At 45.1% G+C, this 23,570-nt stretch overlaps 1 protein-coding gene across 1 annotated transcript in view; it reads left to right on the top strand.

Moving 5' to 3' along the window:
* LOC134748943 (protein lingerer-like) overlaps window positions 1–23,570 on the top strand; it is a 41,208-nt gene that overhangs the window by 2,144 nt on the left and 15,494 nt on the right. The window contains exons 2-30 of the mRNA XM_063683815.1: window positions 3,273–3,433; window positions 4,497–4,571; window positions 5,268–5,390; window positions 6,827–6,953; window positions 7,342–7,458; window positions 7,507–7,724; window positions 7,760–8,155; window positions 8,191–8,586; window positions 8,635–8,751; window positions 8,787–9,182; window positions 9,231–9,347; window positions 9,516–9,645; window positions 10,385–10,521; window positions 11,825–11,917; window positions 12,216–12,389; window positions 13,980–14,064; window positions 14,462–14,553; window positions 15,200–15,442; window positions 15,877–15,990; window positions 16,628–16,694; window positions 17,378–17,469; window positions 18,958–19,044; window positions 19,605–19,706; window positions 19,739–19,843; window positions 20,937–21,035; window positions 22,154–22,241; window positions 22,649–22,809; window positions 22,983–23,129; window positions 23,303–23,449. Coding sequence (XP_063539885.1) covers window positions 3,317–3,433; window positions 4,497–4,571; window positions 5,268–5,390; window positions 6,827–6,953; window positions 7,342–7,458; window positions 7,507–7,724; window positions 7,760–8,155; window positions 8,191–8,586; window positions 8,635–8,751; window positions 8,787–9,182; window positions 9,231–9,347; window positions 9,516–9,645; window positions 10,385–10,521; window positions 11,825–11,917; window positions 12,216–12,389; window positions 13,980–14,064; window positions 14,462–14,553; window positions 15,200–15,442; window positions 15,877–15,990; window positions 16,628–16,694; window positions 17,378–17,469; window positions 18,958–19,044; window positions 19,605–19,706; window positions 19,739–19,843; window positions 20,937–21,035; window positions 22,154–22,241; window positions 22,649–22,809; window positions 22,983–23,129; window positions 23,303–23,449 — 4,362 coding nt within the window. The 5' untranslated portion in view covers window positions 3,273–3,316. The remainder of the gene's footprint in view (window positions 1–3,272; window positions 3,434–4,496; window positions 4,572–5,267; window positions 5,391–6,826; window positions 6,954–7,341; window positions 7,459–7,506; window positions 7,725–7,759; window positions 8,156–8,190; window positions 8,587–8,634; window positions 8,752–8,786; window positions 9,183–9,230; window positions 9,348–9,515; window positions 9,646–10,384; window positions 10,522–11,824; window positions 11,918–12,215; window positions 12,390–13,979; window positions 14,065–14,461; window positions 14,554–15,199; window positions 15,443–15,876; window positions 15,991–16,627; window positions 16,695–17,377; window positions 17,470–18,957; window positions 19,045–19,604; window positions 19,707–19,738; window positions 19,844–20,936; window positions 21,036–22,153; window positions 22,242–22,648; window positions 22,810–22,982; window positions 23,130–23,302; window positions 23,450–23,570) is intronic.

Below are 23,570 nucleotides of genomic sequence, written 5' to 3' on the forward strand. Positions count from 1 at the left end.
TATAAAAATATAGTATGTAGGTACTTTGATTCCCTAAATGAAAAATCTTATGGTTTCGTTTGTTTCTAAAGTTCTCTTCTCCGCTCCTCTGTCGGTCTGTCTGTCCGTCCGTCTGTCACCAGGCTGTATCTCATGAACCGTGATAGCTAGACATTTGAAATTTTCACAGATGATGTATTTCTGTTGACGCTATAACAACAAATACTAAAACTAGAATAAAATAAATGAAGTGTCTCATACAATAAACGTGATTTTTCTGCCGTTTTTTGCATAATGGTACGGAACCCTTCATGCGCGAGTCCGACTCGCACTTGTAATATAGGTAGCTATTACTCACTCTTGCAAGAGTTGCAACACTCAGCATAATAGTGAGTTGCAGGTTTATGGTAACTAATCCAACACAGGTATTTTAGCAAATATAATATAGTTGGTCAAGCCAAAGTGTCAGTAAATAAGAACAAAAAAAACTACACTCCTTTTCTTTTGGGTGCTGGTACTAGTGTAAGACAAAGATAGTATGATTCTCTCTGTCTATGTTTGAAATGAGAGAGTCCTTTGACAAACTATAGATCCAAGTGAGTTAAGCTTCACCTGCTTTTGACACTGACCTTTGATGGGTGAATCATTAGCCTGTCGAAGTCGCTTACAAATTATTGATCGAAATCCTGTGTATAAAGCTTTATACAAAAGACAAAAGAAGTCATTGTACCACTAGGCAAATAGTTGCAAATGCAGACATGAAACTGATTTTAAGATTTTCTCAATGGCAATTCGTAGTTTACGACTGCCGTAAACACGCGTCGCAGTGGATAGTTATCGTTATCACACGCTTTTTATACTAAACTTAGTAGTATGCTATTTTTAACTGACAACTACAGGTGGCTTCCTATTTTTAACTTTATTATTGCGTGTAGGTGCGGTTTAAAATAAACACACAGTAACTTTTAACTAAAAATGTTATGTTATTCCTCATAGTTAAAGGAAAGATGCTAAGCACGAAGATTGACCCGCCTGTTCCTATCTCTATCGCACGAGCATAATTTTAATGCTGTCCCACCAATGATTCCGGCGGTCGATGACACTGTGCGAGCGGGACAGCCATATAATTATGCACGTGCGATGGATATAGGAACAGCCGGGTCAATGTACGAAATTATTCTTGCTTAGCGTCCTTACTTTAGAATAGTGAATGAAGTGAATCTGAACTCGATATACTTCAACCACACTATGCTTCTCGCGCTGCCGCGATGTCGCCCGCTACGGCCAGACACTGCCCTACTCGCGCGATTATTCGCGCTTCATATTACCGGTCCTTTGCGACTCGCGCCAAAAAAACCGACAAAATATGGAGCGGTGGGGGTGGGCATGACGAGTACTGCGGCCACACTACGTCTCTCACGTATCTGCCTATTTCCCTCGCTACTTTCCATGCCACACGTCGAGTATGTGGCCGGGGTAATATATGGTTTGGCGCACTACGTAATAAGAGCCGTGAAAGCGTGTTTACAGTCAAGGGCATAAATATATATACATTCCCGAAGTTACAAAAATATGTGTAAAGTCGTGTTCACATATTTTTGAGCCATTTGTCTGGAATTCTGGATCGATATTTTTGCCTTCGACTGTACTTGTGTACCTAGTATTTAAAACACATTTCATATTCGCGAATCGATTAGCCATTGTTCACATTACTCATACGGACTGTATGTTCTCGCCCTTAGTCACCCTTGTCAATAAAAAGTCGAGTCTAGTGTGCACGGAGCATAACACGTCAATAACCTTATCACCAGTAAAACGCGTTTGCGATTTCACGGCCAACGATCTTAGCATCCAACTCATCCAAGGCTTTAAAGTCAGGATAATTTAGGACTAAGTTATAATTATGTTTGCAATTTCGTTTTATTTCGATTGTGAGATACCTAGTGTCCATTTTACACAATAGGGCTATTAAAATATCTGGTCATGTAAATAATTTAGGCATTCAACGTTCAATTGGTCTTAATTAATAAGATAAAGGTTTTTAATTTAAGCAATTCTTGTTGAACTTGTAATTTTATAAAAGTTCAGAATACCAAGAATAAGTTTTTTTTTTTTAATTAGTACAGTCAGCGTCGACAGTAGCGGATGGGACTGCGCATCGAAAGTTAGATAGGTACTTTTGGCTTTACCATACCGAACCAGATACTTTTGAACTCAATCTCTAGAGATATATCGCTACGACGTTTACGATTGCGGAAAACTGTATGTAAACGCGCCTGTACAGTGTACACCATGGCCCTGTGTAGGCCAGTCCAAGGGACGCATTTATGCGTTAGAGGGAGCAAGTGATATCGCTATCTTATCCCACCGCATAGCTGCGTCCCTTAGATTGGCCTACGCTGGGCCATGGTGTACAGGAGCCTTTAGAGGATGGCAGATACTTTTGGCGTTTGGTTCTATCCTCTACTGTGACTAATATTTGACTAGTATTTGACTGTATTTAAAATAAATTATTTTACACCACGCAATTAATAAAGCACCAGAAGATTAATAGAGAAACGTAGACAGCAGTTATTTTTAGACACAATTTCTATTTTAAAACCCGTATAAAACTATAAAGAGTAGGTATTTTGATCGTGACGTCACATGTTAGTGTTTCATATAAATTCCATAGTAGCAAATCGTTTTAGCAGTTCGAAAAAAAAAAATGATTTGACTAGTAGTCAAATACCCTGTTGCTACTCTATATGCTCAGTGTCTGACCGAAGTTTCCGGCAGGGACCGGATTCCGGTATTTTTTGTATGGGAACAAAACCGGTATTTTTTCGTTCTTTGTTAATTATTTCATTTCTAATTGGGCGATCTAATAACACGAAGTTGTTACCTAAAACACAACTGAGTCCTACATTTATGGAGTATAAAATAATTCGAAATATATGGTTATTTCGAAGTTTTTGCAAAAAACCGGTTCCGATCCCTGGTTTCCGGTTTCGGCAGGTTTCGGCATAAAAATCATGCTACGACCGGAAGTTTCCGTTTCGGCTCAAAAACTGCTAAAACTTTCGGCCGCGCCGAAAACTGTATTGCCCGGTGGAAGTGTTGGTTTGGGTTTCGGTGTAAAAATCATGCTTCGGTCTGTGCTTCGGTTTCGGTTAGACACTACTATAAGCTAACTGTACAATCAAGGAGAAAAGTTAATGGGTAATAAAAAGGCTCTGTGTATTTACGGGTAAGTATAAAGTGCATTTGATATTTGTGTAAAATACTAATCGTATTTTGTTTTATTGTTACAGCTGCTTGTAAATAGAGGCTGTAAATATAATTATAGCAGATAAAGATGAGTTTGGGAGCACGCGCCACCAAGGGTGGTGCGAAGGGGAAGGACAAAGCCCAGGACAAGGCCAAGGGCGTCGACAAACCACCGGCCAAGGAGAAGGTCAAACAACAGCTACAGGTTAGTGGGGGCAGGGTCAGATTGCAAGTTAGCGGGGTCAAGGTCAAATTGTAAGTAATTAGGGTGTAGGTCAAGAGGATCTTATAAAGTTTCACACCCAGGGAAGAGTAAAGAGTTTTGTCAGTAAAACGTCGCAAAATTCAAATGCAGTGATCAAATCTACGCGCCTACTTTTGAAAAATTGTCAGACTATATGAAATGTTTTGTAGTGTGCCCAATGATGAGAAATCATAACGGAGGGGGGCCGTCGCGGGATCAGCACGGTCGACTTTTCGCCAAACTTGTCCGCCGGTCGGCGCGTGTCCGAGCTACTCCGCGGCGGGGTTGCCCTGTGACCATAGATTATGAGAGCTGAGGGCTATTTATAAGGCATAAGGGTGTCAGAAATTATGCAAAGTTAGTGGGGTCAGGGTCATATAAGTCATATTGCAAGTTAGCGGGGTCAAGGTCAAACTGTACGTAACTAAGGCCTAGGTCAGTGGCATCTTATGAAGTGAACACCAAGGAGAAAAATAAACACAAAGCCCAAGATTAGTAAGGACGTCGAATAATAATAACATCACCAGCTGAGAAGTTCAAACAACAGGGATTAGTAATTATAGCTTAATAAAACGTACGGAAAACTCTATAAACGGTTTGTTGATATAGGTCAGGCCCAGCGTAAATTAAGACTTTACTTCATTTCATACCTCGTCGGTCTTAACGACAATCAATAGCTTATGAATGGACATGGAACCTTATCATACCTCTACCTATTTCTCTTATCCATACTAATATTATAAATGCGAAAGTCTGTCTGTCTGTCTGTCTGTGTGTTACCTCTTCACGCTTAAACTGCTGAACCGATTTAGTTGAAATTTGGTATACAGATTACTAATTCCACGCAGACGAAGTCGCGGGCAAAAGCTAGTTGCCAATAAAGAGAAAGCTGGCCTCAGTGCGACAGGCGCTTAATTAAACCATTAACAATGATTGCGTGCATTTACACTCTTTGCCTATTTCACTAAAGACCTTTTTCCCTTGAAGCCCGTCTTCAAATATCAACTTATTGTTTATGTTCCAGGCAACCACAGAACAGATGCGTATGGCAAACATTATCGACCGCAAAAGCGACGACTCCACGGACGTCCGAAGAATGGTGAGATCACTTTCACACGCTATCTTCCCTTTTAGATCGAATCATTCGAAACTCGATTGGTATTGTGGGAAATACCCAACAATAGAAGGCAAATTCCTGTCATGCTTTGATAAAATCTCCTATTTAGTTAGCAATTTTTGGTACTTCGAATAATGAAAACAAAGCCACATGATTAATATTAGTTATTTGCCCAATAGTGAAATGACTGTATTGCCGCAGGATACGTCAAATTTGATGTTACCTTTGCTTACAACATGCAGTCTGTCGACATTGCAGCATTGATGCCAGGAAATGTCAATTTTGATGTTGATGTCCTGGATAATTGATATTTCTTGCGACCAGTCTGCAGCAATGCTGCGCTGCAAAAGCTGTTGCCATTGGAATTTATCTTTAGCTACTAGTATTTAACTGAGTTGTTGACTGATATAGTTTGACCATACCCTAGCTCAAGAGTCGCCAAATTTATGAAGAGAAGAGACAACCACAGGAGAAATGACGTTTTTAGAAATGTCAAACGCCACAAAAGTGATTTGACTGGTCTAAGTTCTCTAAGTATTAATTGTGTGGGCTCTTGAAGAACCGCAATGGCGGATATAAAGAGCCGCACGCGGCTCGCGAATTGCGGTTTGCCAACCCCTGCCCTAGGTAATATTTAAACCGTTTATTTGTATCAATAACTATTGTTAACGTCCACAGGTGCTAGAACTGATGGAGATGACATGTCGCACTGAGGAGGAGGTGTGTTCGGCGCTGCACGACTCTGACAACGACATGGTCGCCGCCTGTAACCTGCTGCTGGAGGAGAGTCAGCGAATACAGGTTAGAAGAACATACACAGGACAATACGATGAAAGAAATAAGATACTTAAAAAGAGAAAATAATAAGAACAGCAAAAACAAAAAAAAAAACAAAGGTAGAATTATTTACACATTAAAAACAGAAAAATTACACACGGGTCCAGCAATGTGTACAGTAGGGAAAAGGCCCTGTCTCAGCAACAGCATATTGTTGCAATTTGCAAATGGGGCAAATTCCAACGCTGTTATTCTGCCAAGGCCTTTATTAGTAATATATATAAATATATATATATATATATAAACAAAAAACATAATAAATGAATAGTTATTGGGTAATTAATGTTACAATATTTGGATGTTTTAAAGGTCATAAAAAAAAATAAAAAAAATGACTAACGTGCAGCGGGTCCGGATTTAATTTGAATGTCAAAGCAGTTTCACGCAGTTTCCGTTTCAAACCGAATTTGGAACCACAGTTTCACTTTACAGTTTCAGTTACACTTTTTTTCTGTGGATATTATTCCCACAGTCAGACTATCAATCAGTTATTGCCAGAATACGAATATCGTGGAAGCCTGCGTGTTAAAGCCGTGTTACATGACACGTTTTACTTATCGCGGACGCGCATATGGACAGATCACGCGATATACCTGAGTCAGTGAGACAGATATGGAACGTACGCAAATTTAAATTTATTACTTAAGAAATGTCTTGGATTGTGCCCAATGATGAGAACTCGTAACGGAGGGGGCCGTCGCGGAGTCAGCACGGTCGACTTGTCGTCAAACTTGTCCGCCGGTCGGCGCGTGTCCGTGCTTCTTCGTGGCGGGGTTGCCCTGTGACCATAGATTATGAGAGCTGAGGGCTTACTACACACTGGGCGTAAAACATCAGCGCGTTGCCATCGTTTTGAAAATTATCATGTTTTTACCCTCGTTTACTTTATGACTAGCGACCCGCCCCGGCTTCGCACAGGTAGTTCAACTAATTTACACAAAACCTTAACAAATTATACATATAAACCATCCTCTTAATCACTCGTATCTATTAAAAAAACCGCATCAAAATCCGTTGCGTAGTTTTAAAGATCTAAGCATACATAGGGACAGACGGACGGACAGACAGCGAAAAGTGACTATGTTTTATACTATGTAGTGATTATGATTCAAATTGTAACTTAAATTTGAACTACTTAGCGGTGTCTTATTGGAAATTTGACGTACTTCCGTAATTCAAATGACAAGCAATAATATGCTAACATGGAGCTGATCTGATAATACAGTCAGGAGGAAACCTAATCAAATCTTTGACAGATAAACGTAAACACATTTAGTTTGGCATTTGAAAGGTCTCGAGGAATACTTCATAGACAGGAAGGAGTAAGTGTTTCAAAAACAGTTTTTTTTATATCTGGTCACATTTTTATGTAATGTTTTTGAATGTTTGGTGTTTTCTAGGGCGAATGGCAGACAAGCGAAAAGAAGAAGAAAAAGCCACCAGCCGCCGCCGGAAACGGCGAGCCCGAGCCCCCTCGCGAGCGAGAGGCGCGAGAGCCGAGGGAACGATCTGGCCCGCCGCGTCCACGTGAGTGCATTTTTTTAATAATCCATCTGTATTGTGATCTTGTTTCATATGTAACAACCACACTATTACAAATAAACAAGTAAGAAACCTATCCCATGGTTCAGGTGTAATTAAACCTTAAGTCTAAATTGGGTAGACTAGAACTGTACCTGTAATCTGACGAGGGCCCAGTTTTCTGGTTACGACGATGCCGGTTGTAGAATCGCATATCATACACAGCCATACAAGTGAAAATACGGGTACGAGGAGACGATAGCTCGAGTGGGGGATGGGCTGTCACTGACGCAAATCGGAATTAATATCTTCATTAACTCGGCTCCTGTGTCCCTATCCCTACAGGTCACGCACGTTCTGTATACAAGTTTGTTTGCATCGTATATGTTAGCAGGTCGCGGACAAGCGGAGGCGCGCGGGCGGGGCCGCGGCGCAGCGCGGGGGCGCGCGCGCGGCGCCCGGCGCGGGCCGCCCGGCCGACCGCGGCCGCGCGCCGACCTGGGCGAGCACGGTCAGTACCTACTACTACACACTTCCTCACCTTAGAGCCCGGTAGCAGGTCGCGGACAAGCGGAGGCGCGCGCGCGGCGCCCGGCGCGGGCCGCCCGGCCGACCGCGGCCGCGCGCCGACCTGGGCGAGCACGGTCAGTACCTACTACTACACACTTCCTCACCTTAGAGCCCGGTAGCAGGTCGCGGACAAGCGGAGGCGCGCGCGCGGCGCCCGGCGCGGGCCGCCCGGCCGACCGCGGCCGCGCGCCGACCTGGGCGAGCACGGTCAGTACCTACTACTACACACTTCCTCACCTTAGAGCCCGGTAGCAGGTCGCGGACAAGCGGAGGCGCGCGCGCGGCGCCCGGCGCGGGCCGCCCGGCCGACCGCGGCCGCGCGCCGACCTGGGCGAGCACGGTCAGTACCTACTACTACACACTTCCTCACCTTAGAGCCCGGTAGCAGGTCGCGGACAAGCGGAGGCGCGCGGGCGGGGCCGCGGCGCGGCGCGGGGGCGCGCGCGCGGCGCCCGGCGCGGGCCGCCCGGCCGACCGCGGCCGCGCGCCGACCTGGGCGAGCACGGTCAGTACCTACTACTACACACTTCCTCACCTTAGAGCCCGGTAGCAGGTCGCGGACAAGCGGAGGCGCGCGCGCGGCGCCCGGCGCGGGCCGCCCGGCCGACCGCGGCCGCGCGCCGACCTGGGCGAGCACGGTCAGTACCTACTACTACACACTTCCTCACCTTAGAGCCCGGTAGCAGGTCGCGGACAAGCGGAGGCGCGCGCGCGGCGCCCGGCGCGGGCCGCCCGGCCGACCGCGGCCGCGCGCCGACCTGGGCGAGCACGGTCAGTACCTACTACTACACACTTCCTCACCTTAGAGCCCGGTAGCAGGTCGCGGACAAGCGGAGGCGCGCGGGCGGGGCCGCGGCGCGGCGCGGGGGCGCGCGCGCGGCGCCCGGCGCGGGCCGCCCGGCCGACCGCGGCCGCGCGCCGACCTGGGCGAGCACGGTCAGTACCTACTACTACACACTTCCTCACCTTAGAGCCCGGTAGCAGGTCGCGGACAAGCGGAGGCGCGCGCGCGGCGCCCGGCGCGGGCCGCCCGGCCGACCGCGGCCGCGCGCCGACCTGGGCGAGCACGGTCAGTACCTACTACTACACACTTCCTCACCTTAGAGCCCGGTAGCAGGTCGCGGACAAGCGGAGGCGCGCGGGCGGGGCCGCGGCGCAGCGCGGGGGCGCGCGCGCGGCGCCCGGCGCGGGCCGCCCGGCCGACCGCGGCCGCGCGCCGACCTGGGCGAGCACGGTCAGTACCTACTACTACACACTTCCTCACCTTAGAGCCCGGTAGCAGGTCGCGGACAAGCGGAGGCGCGCGCGCGGCGCCCGGCGCGGGCCGCCCGGCCGACCGCGGCCGCGCGCCGACCTGGGCGAGCACGGTCAGTACCTACTACTACACACTTCCTCACCTTAGAGCCCGGTAGCAGGTCGCGGACAAGCGGAGGCGCGCGGGCGGGGCCGCGGCGCGGCGCGGGGGCGCGCGCGCGGCGCCCGGCGCGGGCCGCCCGGCCGACCGCGGCCGCGCGCCGACCTGGGCGAGCACGGTCAGTACCTACTACTACACACTTCCTCACCTTAGAGCCCGGTAGCAGGTCGCGGACAAGCGGAGGCGCGCGCGCGGCGCCCGGCGCGGGCCGCCCGGCCGACCGCGGCCGCGCGCCGACCTGGGCGAGCACGGTCAGTACCTACTACTACACACTTCCTCACCTTAGAGCCCGGTAGCAGGTCGCGGACAAGCGGAGGCGCGCGGGCGGGGCCGCGGCGCAGCGCGGGGGCGCGCGCGCGGCGCCCGGCGCGGGCCGCCCGGCCGACCGCGGCCGCGCGCCGACCTGGGCGAGCACGGTCAGTACCTACTACTACACACTTCCTCACCTTAGAGCCCGGTAGCAGGTCGCGGACAAGCGGAGGCGCGCGCGCGGCGCCCGGCGCGGGCCGCCCGGCCGACCGCGGCCGCGCGCCGACCTGGGCGAGCACGGTCAGTACCTACTACTACACACTTCCTCACCTTAGAGCCCGGTAGCAGGTCGCGGACAAGCGGAGGTGCGCGGGCGGGGCCGCGGCGCAGCGCGGGGGCGCGCGCGCGGCGCCCGGCGCGGGCCGCCCGGCCGACCGCGGCCGCGCGCCGACCTGGGCGAGCACGGTCAGTACCTACTACTACACACTTCCTCACCTTAGAGCCCGGTAGCAGGTCGCGGACAAGCGGAGGCGCGCGGGCGGGGCAGTATTGTGGGTTACGGAATACTTAAGGCGGTTCCCTGAGCCAGAAGGCGAAAAATCTCCTTATATGATCCTGTTTTTCTAAGAGGCGTTGATATTTGTAGACGTGGAAAAAATATATGTAGTTCTTGACTATATTATCTTTAATATCATAGCTTCCGATACACGAATTATGACACTTCGCTCGATACAATTAATTCCCAAAGTAACCTCTAACTCGGACTTTTAATCCAACTTTACTCGGTTATTTATTATGTGATACTATAAATAAAAAAAGAAGAAAAAACAATCTTAACTTCAATAATAATTTCATAGCTTTCGAATTTCGATATTGTAGGGTAACGTTTTTAAAATAAATAAAAATCGTCCAAATTCGATCAAAATTGACACTTTGCGCGCATGATTTTTCCCGTTCTTTCTTGCGAAATGTGACAGAGACAGCGGCAAACCGACAGAACGGCCTTAACGTACCGTCAGCTTCAAAATTCACTATGTCGTTTACACACGTTGATGTAATTCTGAATAACACTGCTGTCAATTAATCGAAACTTCAGTATGAATTCTGCAAAACAGCAATCGCGTAGTAAAATATGGTAGTTTAAAAGCTGACATCACGTACATGCCCCCAATGCCACCCCTAATAACGGATGACTTACTTGCAGGCAACAACATAGCAGACTCATTCCCCAGCGCGGAAGACTGGGACAACGAGGAGTGGTCAGGATCTCTGTCGGACACCAAGGTGTTCACGCCCAGCACCGCGCCCGGCGGCGAGGACGCGCCCGCCCAAGTCACCACGGTAACTTTAAATTTTTAAACTCGCTCCTTAAGGCGTTTATCACACTGGTTGCAATCCGCAGGTCGCTCTGATATTTGAGCGAGACAACGCTAAGCGCTCGCACGTCGGAGCGATGTGCGAATCGCATTCAGTCAGATAACCGCCTAATACGAAGGCTATTTTCGTAATAAGTTGAGTTCCAGATTTACCAGAGTATGTACCTCTATTGCCCCCTTCGCGTATTGCACGCACATGTAGACCATGTAGTTAACCCTTTGAATGTCACGCCTCTCGTGCGCGGCGCTTCATCGTGAACGTTGTCTGAATGCACGAACGTTCTTTCATATTAAAATGTAGCAATTGGAATGTTGGCGTGTGTTGGAAGATACTTGCATAAACTTTGGACAAATCTTCCAACACACGTAACAGTATACTTGTGCAAGTCTAAACTTGCGTAAATAAATCGCTTCGTGTGTGGCTACCATTAAGAATATGTTGTCAAAGTGATATATGCCTTTTAAAGCGAGGTTTAGGGTCAGTTGCACCAAACTGTTTCATAGCAAACCGCCGCGGCGCGCCGGGTGACGTTGATCAGTCTGTCAAGTGCGGATGGTGCAACTGGCACTTAGACTAGCAAGAACTTGCCGACTACTAAAGTAAACTGTATTCAAAAGTTTGATCAGATACCGCAATGTAACGTAAATTGCATGCAAGTTCTTGCTAGTCTAAACCTCGCTTAAGATTTGTATTGTTTGCATAGATGGCACCATCATAGCTTGCCTCTTTCACTATGAGATTTGGCTTAAAGGGCTGGCATCCATGGCATAAATTCCATTAAAAAAACAAAAATCTTTATTCCATGTAAGCTTTTCTCGCAAGAACTATTCTAGACATACCTTTTTCAGACGAGTCCCCAGTTTCTATAATAAATATTTGTTCGATATTGATCCTTTTAATAATTCCTTGTCTAGTCTAAAAACGCTAGTAAGACGTAAACTCTTTTAGTAACTGTTAGTTAGTTATGTATTCTTAAACTAAATACTACGTTTTTCTTACCTACCTTTCTATTTTATTAATATTGTTTTTATGAACCTCCAAGTCTGTTTGTATCGCATCTCAATTCGTACATTGTGTACAACATATGTAACATGGATATTGTGACTGTTTGTGTTCTAAATAAATAAAAAATAAAAAAATTGACACAATTCTAGGAATTGACAGGGCAAGCTATGCTGGTGCCATCTGCTAAATACTTCGACCGGCCAACCCCATTGGCGAAGATGTAGTAAAAAATATGTGTATGTCAACGGCGTACAATTTGCAGCAGGAGGAGTGTTGGGACACGCCCGCGGCGAACGGCGCCGAGCACATTCCCAGCTACAGCTACAGTCGCCTGCCCGAGCCCAGGGCGCCCATTGTAAGTCTACTTACAAATACTCCTATTAGCGCCACTCGCACCATCCGACTAACCCGGGGTTAAACGGTTAAACCTGGAGTTACCATGGTTACCAGTACAATGTGACACTGGGTTAACGGTTTAACCGCTTTACCCCGGGTTAGTGGGATGGTGCAAGTGGCCTTATTAGTTTATATGTGACTGCTACATAATGAAAGGCATTAGACTGTGGGTTTATGAAACGAATGAAATGAGTTTCATAAAAGGATCACACGAGTGTTTTAATATGTAATATAATCTAATCCAAAGTGTTGATTAGTTGCAGCCTACGATCAGCCCGGCGACGCTCGCGGCGCCGCCCAGCGCCTCGCCCGCGCCCGCGCCCGCGCTCGCACCCGCGCTCGCACCCGCACCCGCGCTCGCACCCGCGCCCGCACCCGCGCTCGCACCCGCGCACGCGCAGCCCGCCGAGCCGCAGCCGCCCCGACACCAGGTCAGCACTCAGCGCGACACGCATACATTCATATTATTATTTTTACTTTATTTTTTTGGAGACCCAACAGCTGTGACATATGGCGCTATTCATTTATTACGTAAGGAGATTTAGGGGGAGGGGGGCCGACCATGTCTTATTAGGGTTCCGTACCCAAAGGGTAAAAACGGGACCCTATTACTAAGACTCCGCTGTCCGTCTGGCCGTCTGTCCGTCTGTCTGTCACCAGGCTGTATCTCATGAACCATGATAGCTAATAGACAGTTGAAATTTTCACAGATAATGTATTTCTGTTGCCGCTATAACAACAAATACTAAAAAGTACGGAACCCTCGGTGCGCGAGTCCGACTCGCACTTGGCCGGTTTTTTTTTTTCTTACAGGGAGGTGGGAGAGTCTTGATAGTTCTTACGTAAGATCACAAAAATGCGAAGATTAAGATTATGCTTTGAAAAATCACGTGCATCCGTGCTGTTATAAAAAAACTTTAAAATGAAATAATAGTTGATTATTACTCCAAATAATATTATTTTTATACCTCTGCAGGCACAAAATAAACATTCTAAAATATTTCCTTGAAAATAAAAATTAAAACAAACTCAATATGTATTATTTTTTCCTTCAGATGCTTACGTAATAAATGAATGGCACCTATACAGACAGACACACCTACAATACAAGAATACATCTGACACTGGCAGCCAGCGCTGGCTTGATATTGGCCTCGTATAACCAGTTTTTCAAGACAAGCCAGCGCTTGTCTATTCGCGCCAGTGCTGGCTTGGCTTGTCTGAAGAGTGGCGCCGGCGTCACTGGCTTAGTCTAAACCTGTAGACGCGGTTCTGCGGCAGCGGGGTGACGAGCGGCCGTTCAAACCACTGGATCGAGTTTAATATTTTTCATTTCTCATGCTCTGAAAGAGGGTAATTGTTGTTCTAAAAGGTGTGCAGAAAATTATACGTTTCTGCACTAGAGCATTTTACGTTCCAAGTACGATTTTTTTAATTTTTTACAGTAAACAATTGAAAATTGGGTTTAAAAGGATGTTATACAATTTCCATTCTGATATTTGACTCCCCGTTCCATAAAAAACGATACTTTTGCCTAAATTGTTAATTGAAAGTACTTACCCTCAAGAAATACTATAAAAAATTATACTGTCATGTTTATAAAAAAAACATGCGTTTTCCCTTTCCTCGTATTCGAAATGAAAAGTAGAGTGTTTAACTCGGGTGAAAGGCATCATTTCACCCTCGGAATATTGGCGCTCGAACGCAGTGAGAGCTCTAAACTACCTCGCCAGAAGTGAGTGCCTTTTATCCCCTTGGTTAACGATCTACTATGAACGCTCGGTCGACGCCCCGGTGCCCCCAGGCGTACAGACCGCGTGTGTATCGTATTTTGTTAAATATCCTACTTGTCCATATTCTGTGCTTTTTAGATCCGCCTTTCTACAAACTAGCACATTATAAAGACAACACCAATAAATAAACCTATGAAATATATCACCTTATCATTTATAAAGGTAAACATAATTTATTCAAAAACACGTATTGTATTGTATTCATCAAATTCCATTATTTGTCAACAGCCAATGGGTATGTCGGGGTCGCTCTCCGCGGCGCAGTCCCAGTACCTGTCGCAACTCACTCAGCAATCGCAACGGCATGATAACAGTATGTATTCATTACAAATTAAAACTTAGTTGTTTCATATTCAAAATCAACCATACCGAAGACTGCATAAGATCGTTTTTGGCGTGCACTTTCATGGTATGCGGTATTACTCTGTACAAAATTTTGATAATTGTTTTTTTTTTAAATTATGTATCTTGTAAATAGAAATAAGTCTTTTTCGCGTATACTATATTAACCGAAGTGACGTCAGTTGCTCGACATATGCCTACCGTAATGATCTCCGCTGGATACTTGGTCATTAGTCCGTTGACGTTGACGACCTTATCAAATATACACAAGCTGGAAGATTTTTCGTATTAATGCTAACTTCTATCTAGGGTTAAAAAAAATACCATGATGTTGTTCACATGTTTAATTAAATATATCATTGTTTCAGGTGTATATTCGTCAAATTATGGTGTATACGGTTCTTCTGACATGACTAGTCAAAGAAAACCACAGCGAGCGAGGGTGCCTCCTCCTTCCAAGGTATTTAAGCGTAACCGACTGCTAAATGTTGACGCCCGTTGAGTTCTTGTATTTTCGACTTTAATACATTTCATGGATATAGGTAGTTCATATAAACTGGCTGCTATATAACATTATAAGCTCATTCGTACACTGGAATTTCAATTATTAACTACCGGCGCGACAATGGTATGCCTAGTGGTCTCAGTTAAGGTGCAGTAGCTTCAACCAGCGGAGTTTTTGAAAAATTGTAGCTCTTTTTTATATTATAATATGGTTGGCAAAAATATGAATAGCAATCTTGAAGCCTTTCTCTAGTTACTTCATCGATTCGAATTCTGATTTTTTGGCTTTCGCTTGTTCACTTGCTTCCAAAAATGCGCAATTTTATTTTTGATCGAATTCGTGGATGACATTTTTTTTGTTATAACTTACTAATAATAACAATTCAAAAACATGATATCCGTGATTCCAGCGCAGCCGTCTCGCTCGCGTTTATGCTTAGCGAGAGGGCGAGAAGAACCTGAACCCGCGGGGCCTTAAATAAAAACATACGTGTTGCATATAAAAACCTACGAAACTAGGAAAGGTCCTGATAGAAAACTTGCTCTTTAGTCAAATTGCGATGTTATGTTTGAAGTGAGGCGCCTGTTTGTTGTTTGCGCAGATCCCGTCGTCAGCGGTGGAGATGCCGGGCGGCGAGGGCGGCGCCATGTTCCTGGACGTGCAGTTCGGCGCGCTGGAGCCCGACCTCACCGAGCCCGCGCCCGCGCCGCAGCCCGCCGTCGCCCAACCCCAGTCCCAACCCCAACCCCAGTCCCACCCCCAGTCCCACCCCCAACCCCAACCCCAACCCACCGTCGCCGCGCCCCAGCACCAGCCCGCTCAACCGCCCAAGCCGCTTCCTACGGTGAGCGTCATGCTACAAACATTCACAGTCGACAGTTCGCCTTCGGGACGTCTTCCTATCGATAAGCACCGCAACAACAAAAATAAGACTGCACTATGAAACTTACTTACGACAACTAGCACATTGTCATTATTGTGAGCCTGTCGTGTTTCACTGCCGGCCAAAGACCTCTCCTTCCCCCTCTTAATTTTGAGTGTTTGCCTTACCTTTTTCAAAGGAACCTAGCACATGATTGGCGCGACAGTATCTCGCCGCGAGATAGACTACCCATCCCTCTTTAATTAATAAAGTTAGAAAAAGATGGGTAGTCTACCTCGCGGCGTAATACTGTCGCGCCAATCATGTACCTACTTGGCTCTTTTTGCTATCTTCAAGGCAGGGTGTTCTGTCCATTTGGAATAGTCGTGATTCTAAACGGAATTGATTGTTTCCAGGCGGTGACGGCGGCGCCCGAGCCGGCGCCGGCGCCCGCGCACGCGCACACGCACGCGCACGTGCACGAGCCCGCCCCCGAGCCCAGCGCCACGTACGCCAACACCAACAGTATGGTGAGACGACCTTCTACTATGCCTTTCTATAACTTAAGGTCTACGTGGTTATAGTACTTAGAAAAAAGTTTCATGTATTTTGCAGTGTGCTGTGATTACTATATTTGGCGTCAATATCATCCATGGCCGCTCGTAGTGTTAGAAAGATGCAATTTGTTAAATTCAGATTTTTTTTATTTCCAATATGATAATAAAATTATGAATGAGCTTTAAAATTACATGTCAACACTTAAAATCTAAAACAAAAACGTATGTATGCACATAAAAGACAAAAAAAATAATACAAATCGCACCCTCTGTCACGTAGGCGCCGCTCCAAGTCTTTAACCAACTTTTTTGCCTCCGACACCACGGCCCAGCCTTTTCCACCGCGAGTACCGCGACTACACCGCGATTTGTTAAATAAATCGGTAATCAGTGCGCCTTCAGTGAACTCCTTTAAAAACAGACTCGACAAACATTTTACGAATGGACAAAACACAGGACATTGATATGCACGTATCAGCTATTTTAAGCTGCCTGTGCATTCGTATATAATAATAATAATAATAAATATCGTACCTCAATTTACCTCCTCTAGATGTAAAGTATTGTAAAGTGATCTAACTTATTGTTAAAGTTGTATGAATTTTCGCAGTTACCGGAGAGTTTAGCGCCAGAACCAGTCCCCGCACCGGTAGAACCTGCCCCGCCACAGCCTAACAGTAAGTCCTTTATATTTTCATTTCTTTCGTTACGCTTACTACTCACCTGTGTTGAAAATAAGTTTCGATTTCGAGGCGACAAAGAAGACTAATCCACAAATTGCTATTCCTGCTGAGGCAAATATAGTGTTTTTCTCCAAACATGCGAGGAGCTAAAATAATCATTATTATTTATTTAATTAATAATATTTATTTGTTAAAAGTTAAAGGCACAACTTATTCTGCCTTTCAGTACCGTTCAATATAATTGTGCAATGGAGCCTGTATGAGCACGCATGAGATCCTTAAAAAAAGTTATATAGGTAGTCTTTGATTTTATTAAACAGTATTCGCACGATCATACACGACGGTCTTGTAAGAACGAGATATGTAAGGTCGTTTATCTCCCTCTATCCTATAGATTGAAATACATAAGTAATAGCTGACCGGTTCATGTAGACGCGGCCTGCGGTTATAATAATTGGCTGTTTGCATTTTTCTTAGTTGATTCATATTTTTAAAAACAAAAAACAATACACTAATAACTTCCCATCCGCTGAAACAGGGCAATAAAGGTTTGATTTTTTTTATTTGAATTTGACCATAAAGAAGAACTTCCTGTACAATTTTTGCTACAATAAGGTGAACATTTCCGAGCATATTGGAGAAAAGTAAGTTTGTAATTAGTTGTTTGTCTGTGCCAGGTTTAGAGAAGCAGCTAACGGCAGCGATGAAGCAGCTGGCCGTGTCCGCGGGCGACGCGCCGCAGGCCGCGCCGCAGCTGCACCGACACAAGGTATATACATGTATACACATACACAACTACCCTCTTACAGTTATAGTTTGTCAAAGGACTGTCTCATTTCAAACATAGACAGAGATAATCATACTATTTTTGTCTTACACTAGTACTAGTACCCAAAAGAAAAGGATGAATATAGTTTGTTTTTGTTCTTATTTACTGACAATTTAGTTTGACCAACTATGTATGTGGCTTTCCATCAGATAATCCTTATGTTTCTATCAGAATTTCTGTTGGAATTTCAAACAAAAAAACCTTATTGCACTTGAAGCATGATAAGGACCCTTCTGTATGGAAAGCCACATATTCATTTGATGGAAATAAAAATAGACTATTTGATAACGGAAATAAAAAAAATGCATAATACAGTTATCATCGATAGAAATCGGAAAAAAAATATTGTAACATTTGTAACACGTACCGTACACTTGTGCCGAAAAAAATTACTGTAATCTTCAAATGAAAAAAAAAACCGGTCAAGTGTGATTCGGACTCGCGTACGATGGTTTCCGTACCATTATTCTTTTTACATTTCACTTTAATTTGCTTATTTTGTGTCTGTGGTGAGGCGTTTCCGGGTAATTCGGAATACGTCAGATACTCTTAATTTGATGGAATTAATGGGGATTTTCGGAATGACCCGAATTATAATCTTAGAAAGATTAAGAGGCCGGTGTCGATTTTAGTCGCAAAAATGTAAAATTGATAGATTTAGTCGGTGAAATTGTACACCTTTTGTTACCTAATTGAAATAACAAGTACTGGTTTCTATTAGCACGTCTTCTTATCTTACCTTTTATCAGATCAATTTTGTGAAAACAGACTCACTAAATTAGTAATGTTTGCTTTTCTGATGGACGTTTAGGTAAACGCGTGTAAAGTACTGATTTTGTCGCTCTTATTTGTAAATTTCGTAAAGTTTGGACGGCTAAACATGGTAATTTTGTATTACACATATCCTGTACTTGACGTTTATCAGACTACATTTTTATTATTATGACTTTGAAGTAGTGTAAATGAAAGTTAGACGAAATCAATTTTCTCCAGAAATTACTTCAAAACAAGTGACAATTTCTCTGAAAATCGACTTAATTTCAACGTAATTTTAATACTTACACAATCTACAACATTTGCTGAAACTATTCTTATACATCAATTTGTATAATTTACCACCATAAATTTTTGATGAATTTTTAAAAACAGCCCCTTCTTTTCATATATTACCAGTGACGCACGCTCGCGACCTCATTATTAAAAGGCAAGATGAGAAGACGTGCTAATAGAAACCAATACTTGTTATTTAGATATTACGTAACAAAACGTGTATAATTTCAACGACTAAATCTATAAATTTTAAATTTTTGCTCCAAAATCGACTACGGCCTCTTAAGCATCAGCCGTATTTATTACAAAAGTGAAATATGAACACAACCAATATGTTGAGTTTGACTAATGATCGCTAACCCGAACGTTTGTATTTAGGCTATGGGCCAGCAGAACGTGTACGCACACCACGCCGCGGCGGCGCACCACCCACCCGTATACGGAGCCAACGTCTACGCGCCACAGGTAACATTAGCATTTACACATTTTACATTTTCGAACACACCTCTGTTAAATCTGTGTTGGTTATCAATAATGCCTTATTAACCCTTAAATGCATGATTAAATTAATTAATGTAATATAATTAATTCATTAATTAAGCGTATTATAATTAATTATGCATCATTATTGCTTTGTATACATTTGGCAACAATATGCATTTAAGGGTTAACAGCCGAGAATGTGAATAAATGCCATTCGAATAAATAAAATAAACGTCCCTGCTCTAAATCGACGCAGTTTGGCGAAAAAGATGGATCTTTCAGAAATATTCTTTTTGACAGAAAATTAAATTTTATTGATAGATGCGTTAGGGGCCTTGGTCCTCTTCCCTAAATAACGTCAGAATGTGCATACCCCAAAACCACCATTATTGCTTCTTCATTCCTTCTAGTCGATTTTTAATTTAGGATGTCCTGAACTTATCCCTCGTCGCCCATCGCAAGAAAAGCTAATTTTGACATTCAAATGAATACATTGACAGAGGACGAACGAACCAATATGTACCTTCTATTTTGTACAGCAGGCAAGCTCAACAAACGCGTCGCTAACGACCGGCATGTCGGCGCCGGCGTACGGCTCCGCGGCCGCGCTCACGCAGTACCAGCCGATGATCAACTCCTACCAGGTGAATATACAGGCTTTGACTGTACAATACAGCAGGCAAGCTCAACAAACGCGTCGCTAACGACCGGCATGTCGGCGCCGGCGTACGGCTCCGCGGCCGCGCTCACGCAGTACCAGCCGATGATCAACTCCTACCAGGTGAATATACAGGCTTTGACTATACAATACAGCAGGCAAGCTCAACTAACGGTGCTTAAACATTCTGTGGGTAAATTTGTGTCGTAACTGCCTAATACCCCGCCTAATACTACCTAACTTATGCCCCGCCCTGTAATAAACGTATTACGTGTAGAAGTTTGTGGAGACACTCGAGCGAGCGTTCATTCATGTAAAACAAATGTAGACTTATGCGAGCGGCGTGAATGTTCGCCGGACAGAGCAATTCGACTCTTGTTGCTGCCCGCCCCACCGAACGCTCCTCTGGTCACTTGCCACTCAGGCGGTACTCTAGCGTGATAAATACGCGATCTTTACTCGACAAAATAAAATGAAATTCGCTGGAACGCTGGAGCTAATTAACCCTTAAATACATGATTTTTTGTTATTGGTTGGAAAAAATGTTTTAAAATAAAAACTTAAGCTTTTATCTGTTAAATCTGTGAGCTGTCCAATGCTTTGTATACATTTTGCAACAATAAAGTTTTAAGGGTTAAAACTTTAACCTGACCCTCGGTTGCACCACTGTTTTGTTAAATCTTTGCTGAATTTTTATATATGGAAAGTCTCATAGTTCACTGCTGATTGATTAATCTGTTGTGGTTGGTGCAACTTGCCCTTAGTCGTATCAAAGATAGATATAACTCCGTAATAGATGGATACAGTCTAAGGAAAAAACGTGCCTCGAAAATCAAGAAAATTTGATTCTCGTTCAGAGGGCGCTACTAGCTTTGGCTTACTGTCGTATAGATGGCGTTGACGGTTTCGTTTGTTATTTAACAATTTAAACGCATATCAGTGAAAGAACATGGGTCAAAATCATAAAAATAATTAATGCAAATAAAAAAAATCATTTATCCATATTTAAATACATTTTATCGTATTTTTATAAATCTTCATTTTTAGTTTTAAAGTGTGTCGACAGATGGCAGTGAATTTACTGGGATTACAAAATTTACTATGACAGTACCTCTCTAGTATAAGTTACTCTATGGTCGTATATATTTGGTGTTGTTTATATTTTGATTACTGTCCAATCAAACCTTTTAAATAACTAACAGACATTTTGTGTCAGCAGACGTCATCGTCAGCGGGAGTGTACGCGGGCAGTGCGCTATACACGTACCAGCCCAGTCAACAGGCCAAACTACCCACTAAGGACAACACGCCACAGGTGCGCTATTACTATTTTAATCTCGTGTTCTTTGCATGCTCGTGTTATGTGATAAACCACGTGATCAAGTCATCTACCACTTACCTTAGGCGGTTGGCACAGAAGTTGCTCGGTGCTTTTTTAGTAGTATAGTCAAGGTAGGAAGGAGATAAGTTTTGGGACTAAAACTAGTATTACTTACTTAACATAATACAAGGGAAAAGGGAAAAGTGTGGACTGAGCGAAGATGTAGTGACAAAAATTGAGAAAGGTATTTTGAGATGGCTTGGACACGTGGAAAGAATGAGTGAAAGAAGGCTAACAAAGAGAGTGTATAAGGGAGAGGTAGAAACGGGAGTTGGAAGGGGCAGACCTCGGCGGACTTTCTCTGATCAGATCGGGGAAATCCTGAAGAAAGGCCAGGTCAAGAGCACCCTAAACCGGCGATCGTGTATGAGGAATGTTATGAAAGTGAAGGAAGCGAAAGAGGTATGTCAGGATCGTAGCAAGTGGAAATCCGTGTTCTCTGCCTACCCCTCCGGGAAATAGGCGTGATTATATGTATGTATGTATGTGTGTATATACATAATACAAATTTGCTTCATGCAGCCAAGCCTTAATCCAGTCCGTAGGTGACCAGAATAACTTTTGACCAACCGCCTCAGTAGACCTATAATGTAGTCATAAACATCTGACGTGACATGACGTGACGTGAAGAGTCTAAGGGGAAAAAACAATGACAGTGAATTTTACGACATTATTTATGACTTAACAGATCATTGACTTTTTACATCCAAGTCATATCGTTTTGCCATTGGACACTTCAGAAGATGGATTTAAAGTTTTGGTAGATCTATTGTTAACCCTTTGAACGCCAAGAACCCCTAAAGGTGTTCCTAGTCGTGCCCACAGCCCCATAGACAACTATAGGTGTTATGGCGGACGCTGTTAAAGTAACGTTCACACTTTCAAGTTTACATTAGCGTTCAAAAGGTTAAGGAGGCATAATGGCCCTTTTCGTCATATTATGTGTATTTGCGTCTCACATTTTGCTTAATGAGAGAGTGAGACGCAATGACATTGGATCAAGAAATAGGAGCAGGTGGAATACCACCCTAATTTAAATTTGTTATTTTCAGTATGACAACTCGGTAGCATCTAATAGTAATAGTTTAACAAGCACGTCAACGACACAGAACTCAACCGCCAAAGTAGCCACAACCACAGGTAACTAAATAGTTGATTAATCTATACTGTAATCTTACAAGAAACTGTATTCAAATAACCTCCTACACTTGGCACAGATCGCTTTTTAGTGATTAGACCGCCTGTTGTTACCTAGTTATAAAAGTGTATAATTTTTTTCTGAGTATTTTTTGCTCAATAAAGACTACTTACAACTTAGTCTAAATGATCACATCGATTGGTGTAAGTTATAAGAAAATGTTAGTTAACACTAAAACAAATCGCAACTTTGTTGTTTGTTTGCGTGTTTAAATATAATTATGCTATACACGGTGGCTAAAAAAAAAGCATTCCCGTTGCCAAAAAAAATTTGGCTGTTTCATACAATTTGGCTGGTCCATTTTCTATGGGAGGGAAATTTTTTTTTATCCATTTGGTATGTATTGCAGTAAGCGCAGGCGCGAACGCGGGTGCCAACGCGGCGAACGCGGGCGTCACGGGTGCCGGTGCTAACGCGGGCTACGGCGCCGCGCTGTACGGCGGCGTGCAGCCCACCGGCTACCACTACGACGAGGCGCAGCTCATCACCAGGACGATGCCGCACCACATGGTATGTAGTGTAGACATGGACTACGAGTGCTACGAACGCGGGCGTCACGGGTGCCGGTGCTAACGCGGGCTACGGCGCCGCGCTGTACGGCGGCGTGCAGCCCACCGGCTACCACTACGACGAGGCGCAGCTCATCACCAGGACGATGCCGCACCACATGGTATGTAGTGTAGACATGGACTACGAGTGCTACGAACGCGGGCGTCACGGGTGCCGGTGCTAACGCGGGCTACGGCGCCGCGCTGTACGGCGGCGTGCAGCCCACCGGCTACCACTACGACGAGGCGCAGCTCATCACCAGGACGATGCCGCACCACATGGTATGTAGTGTAGACATGGACTACGAGTGCTACGAACGCGGGCGTCACGGGTGCCGGTGCTAACGCGGGCTACGGCGCCGCGCTGTACGGCGGCGTGCAGCCCACCGGCTACCACTACGACGAGGCGCAGCTCATCACCAGGACGATGCCGCACCACATGGTATGTAGTGTAGACATGGACTACGAGTGCTACGAACGCGGGCGTCACGGGTGCCGGTGCTAACGCGGGCTACGGCGCCGCGCTGTACGGCGGCGTGCAGCCCACCGGCTACCACTACGACGAGGCGCAGCTCATCACCAGGACGATGCCGCACCACATGGTATGTAGTGTAGACATGGACTACGAGTGCTACGAACGCGGGCGTCACGGGTGCCGGTGCTAACGCGGGCTACGGCGCCGCGCTGTACGGCGGCGTGCAGCCCACCGGCTACCACTACGAC

This window comes from Cydia strobilella, chromosome 2 (assembly GCF_947568885.1).
Source record: "Cydia strobilella chromosome 2, ilCydStro3.1, whole genome shotgun sequence".
Classification (NCBI taxonomy): domain Eukaryota; kingdom Metazoa; phylum Arthropoda; class Insecta; order Lepidoptera; family Tortricidae; genus Cydia; species Cydia strobilella.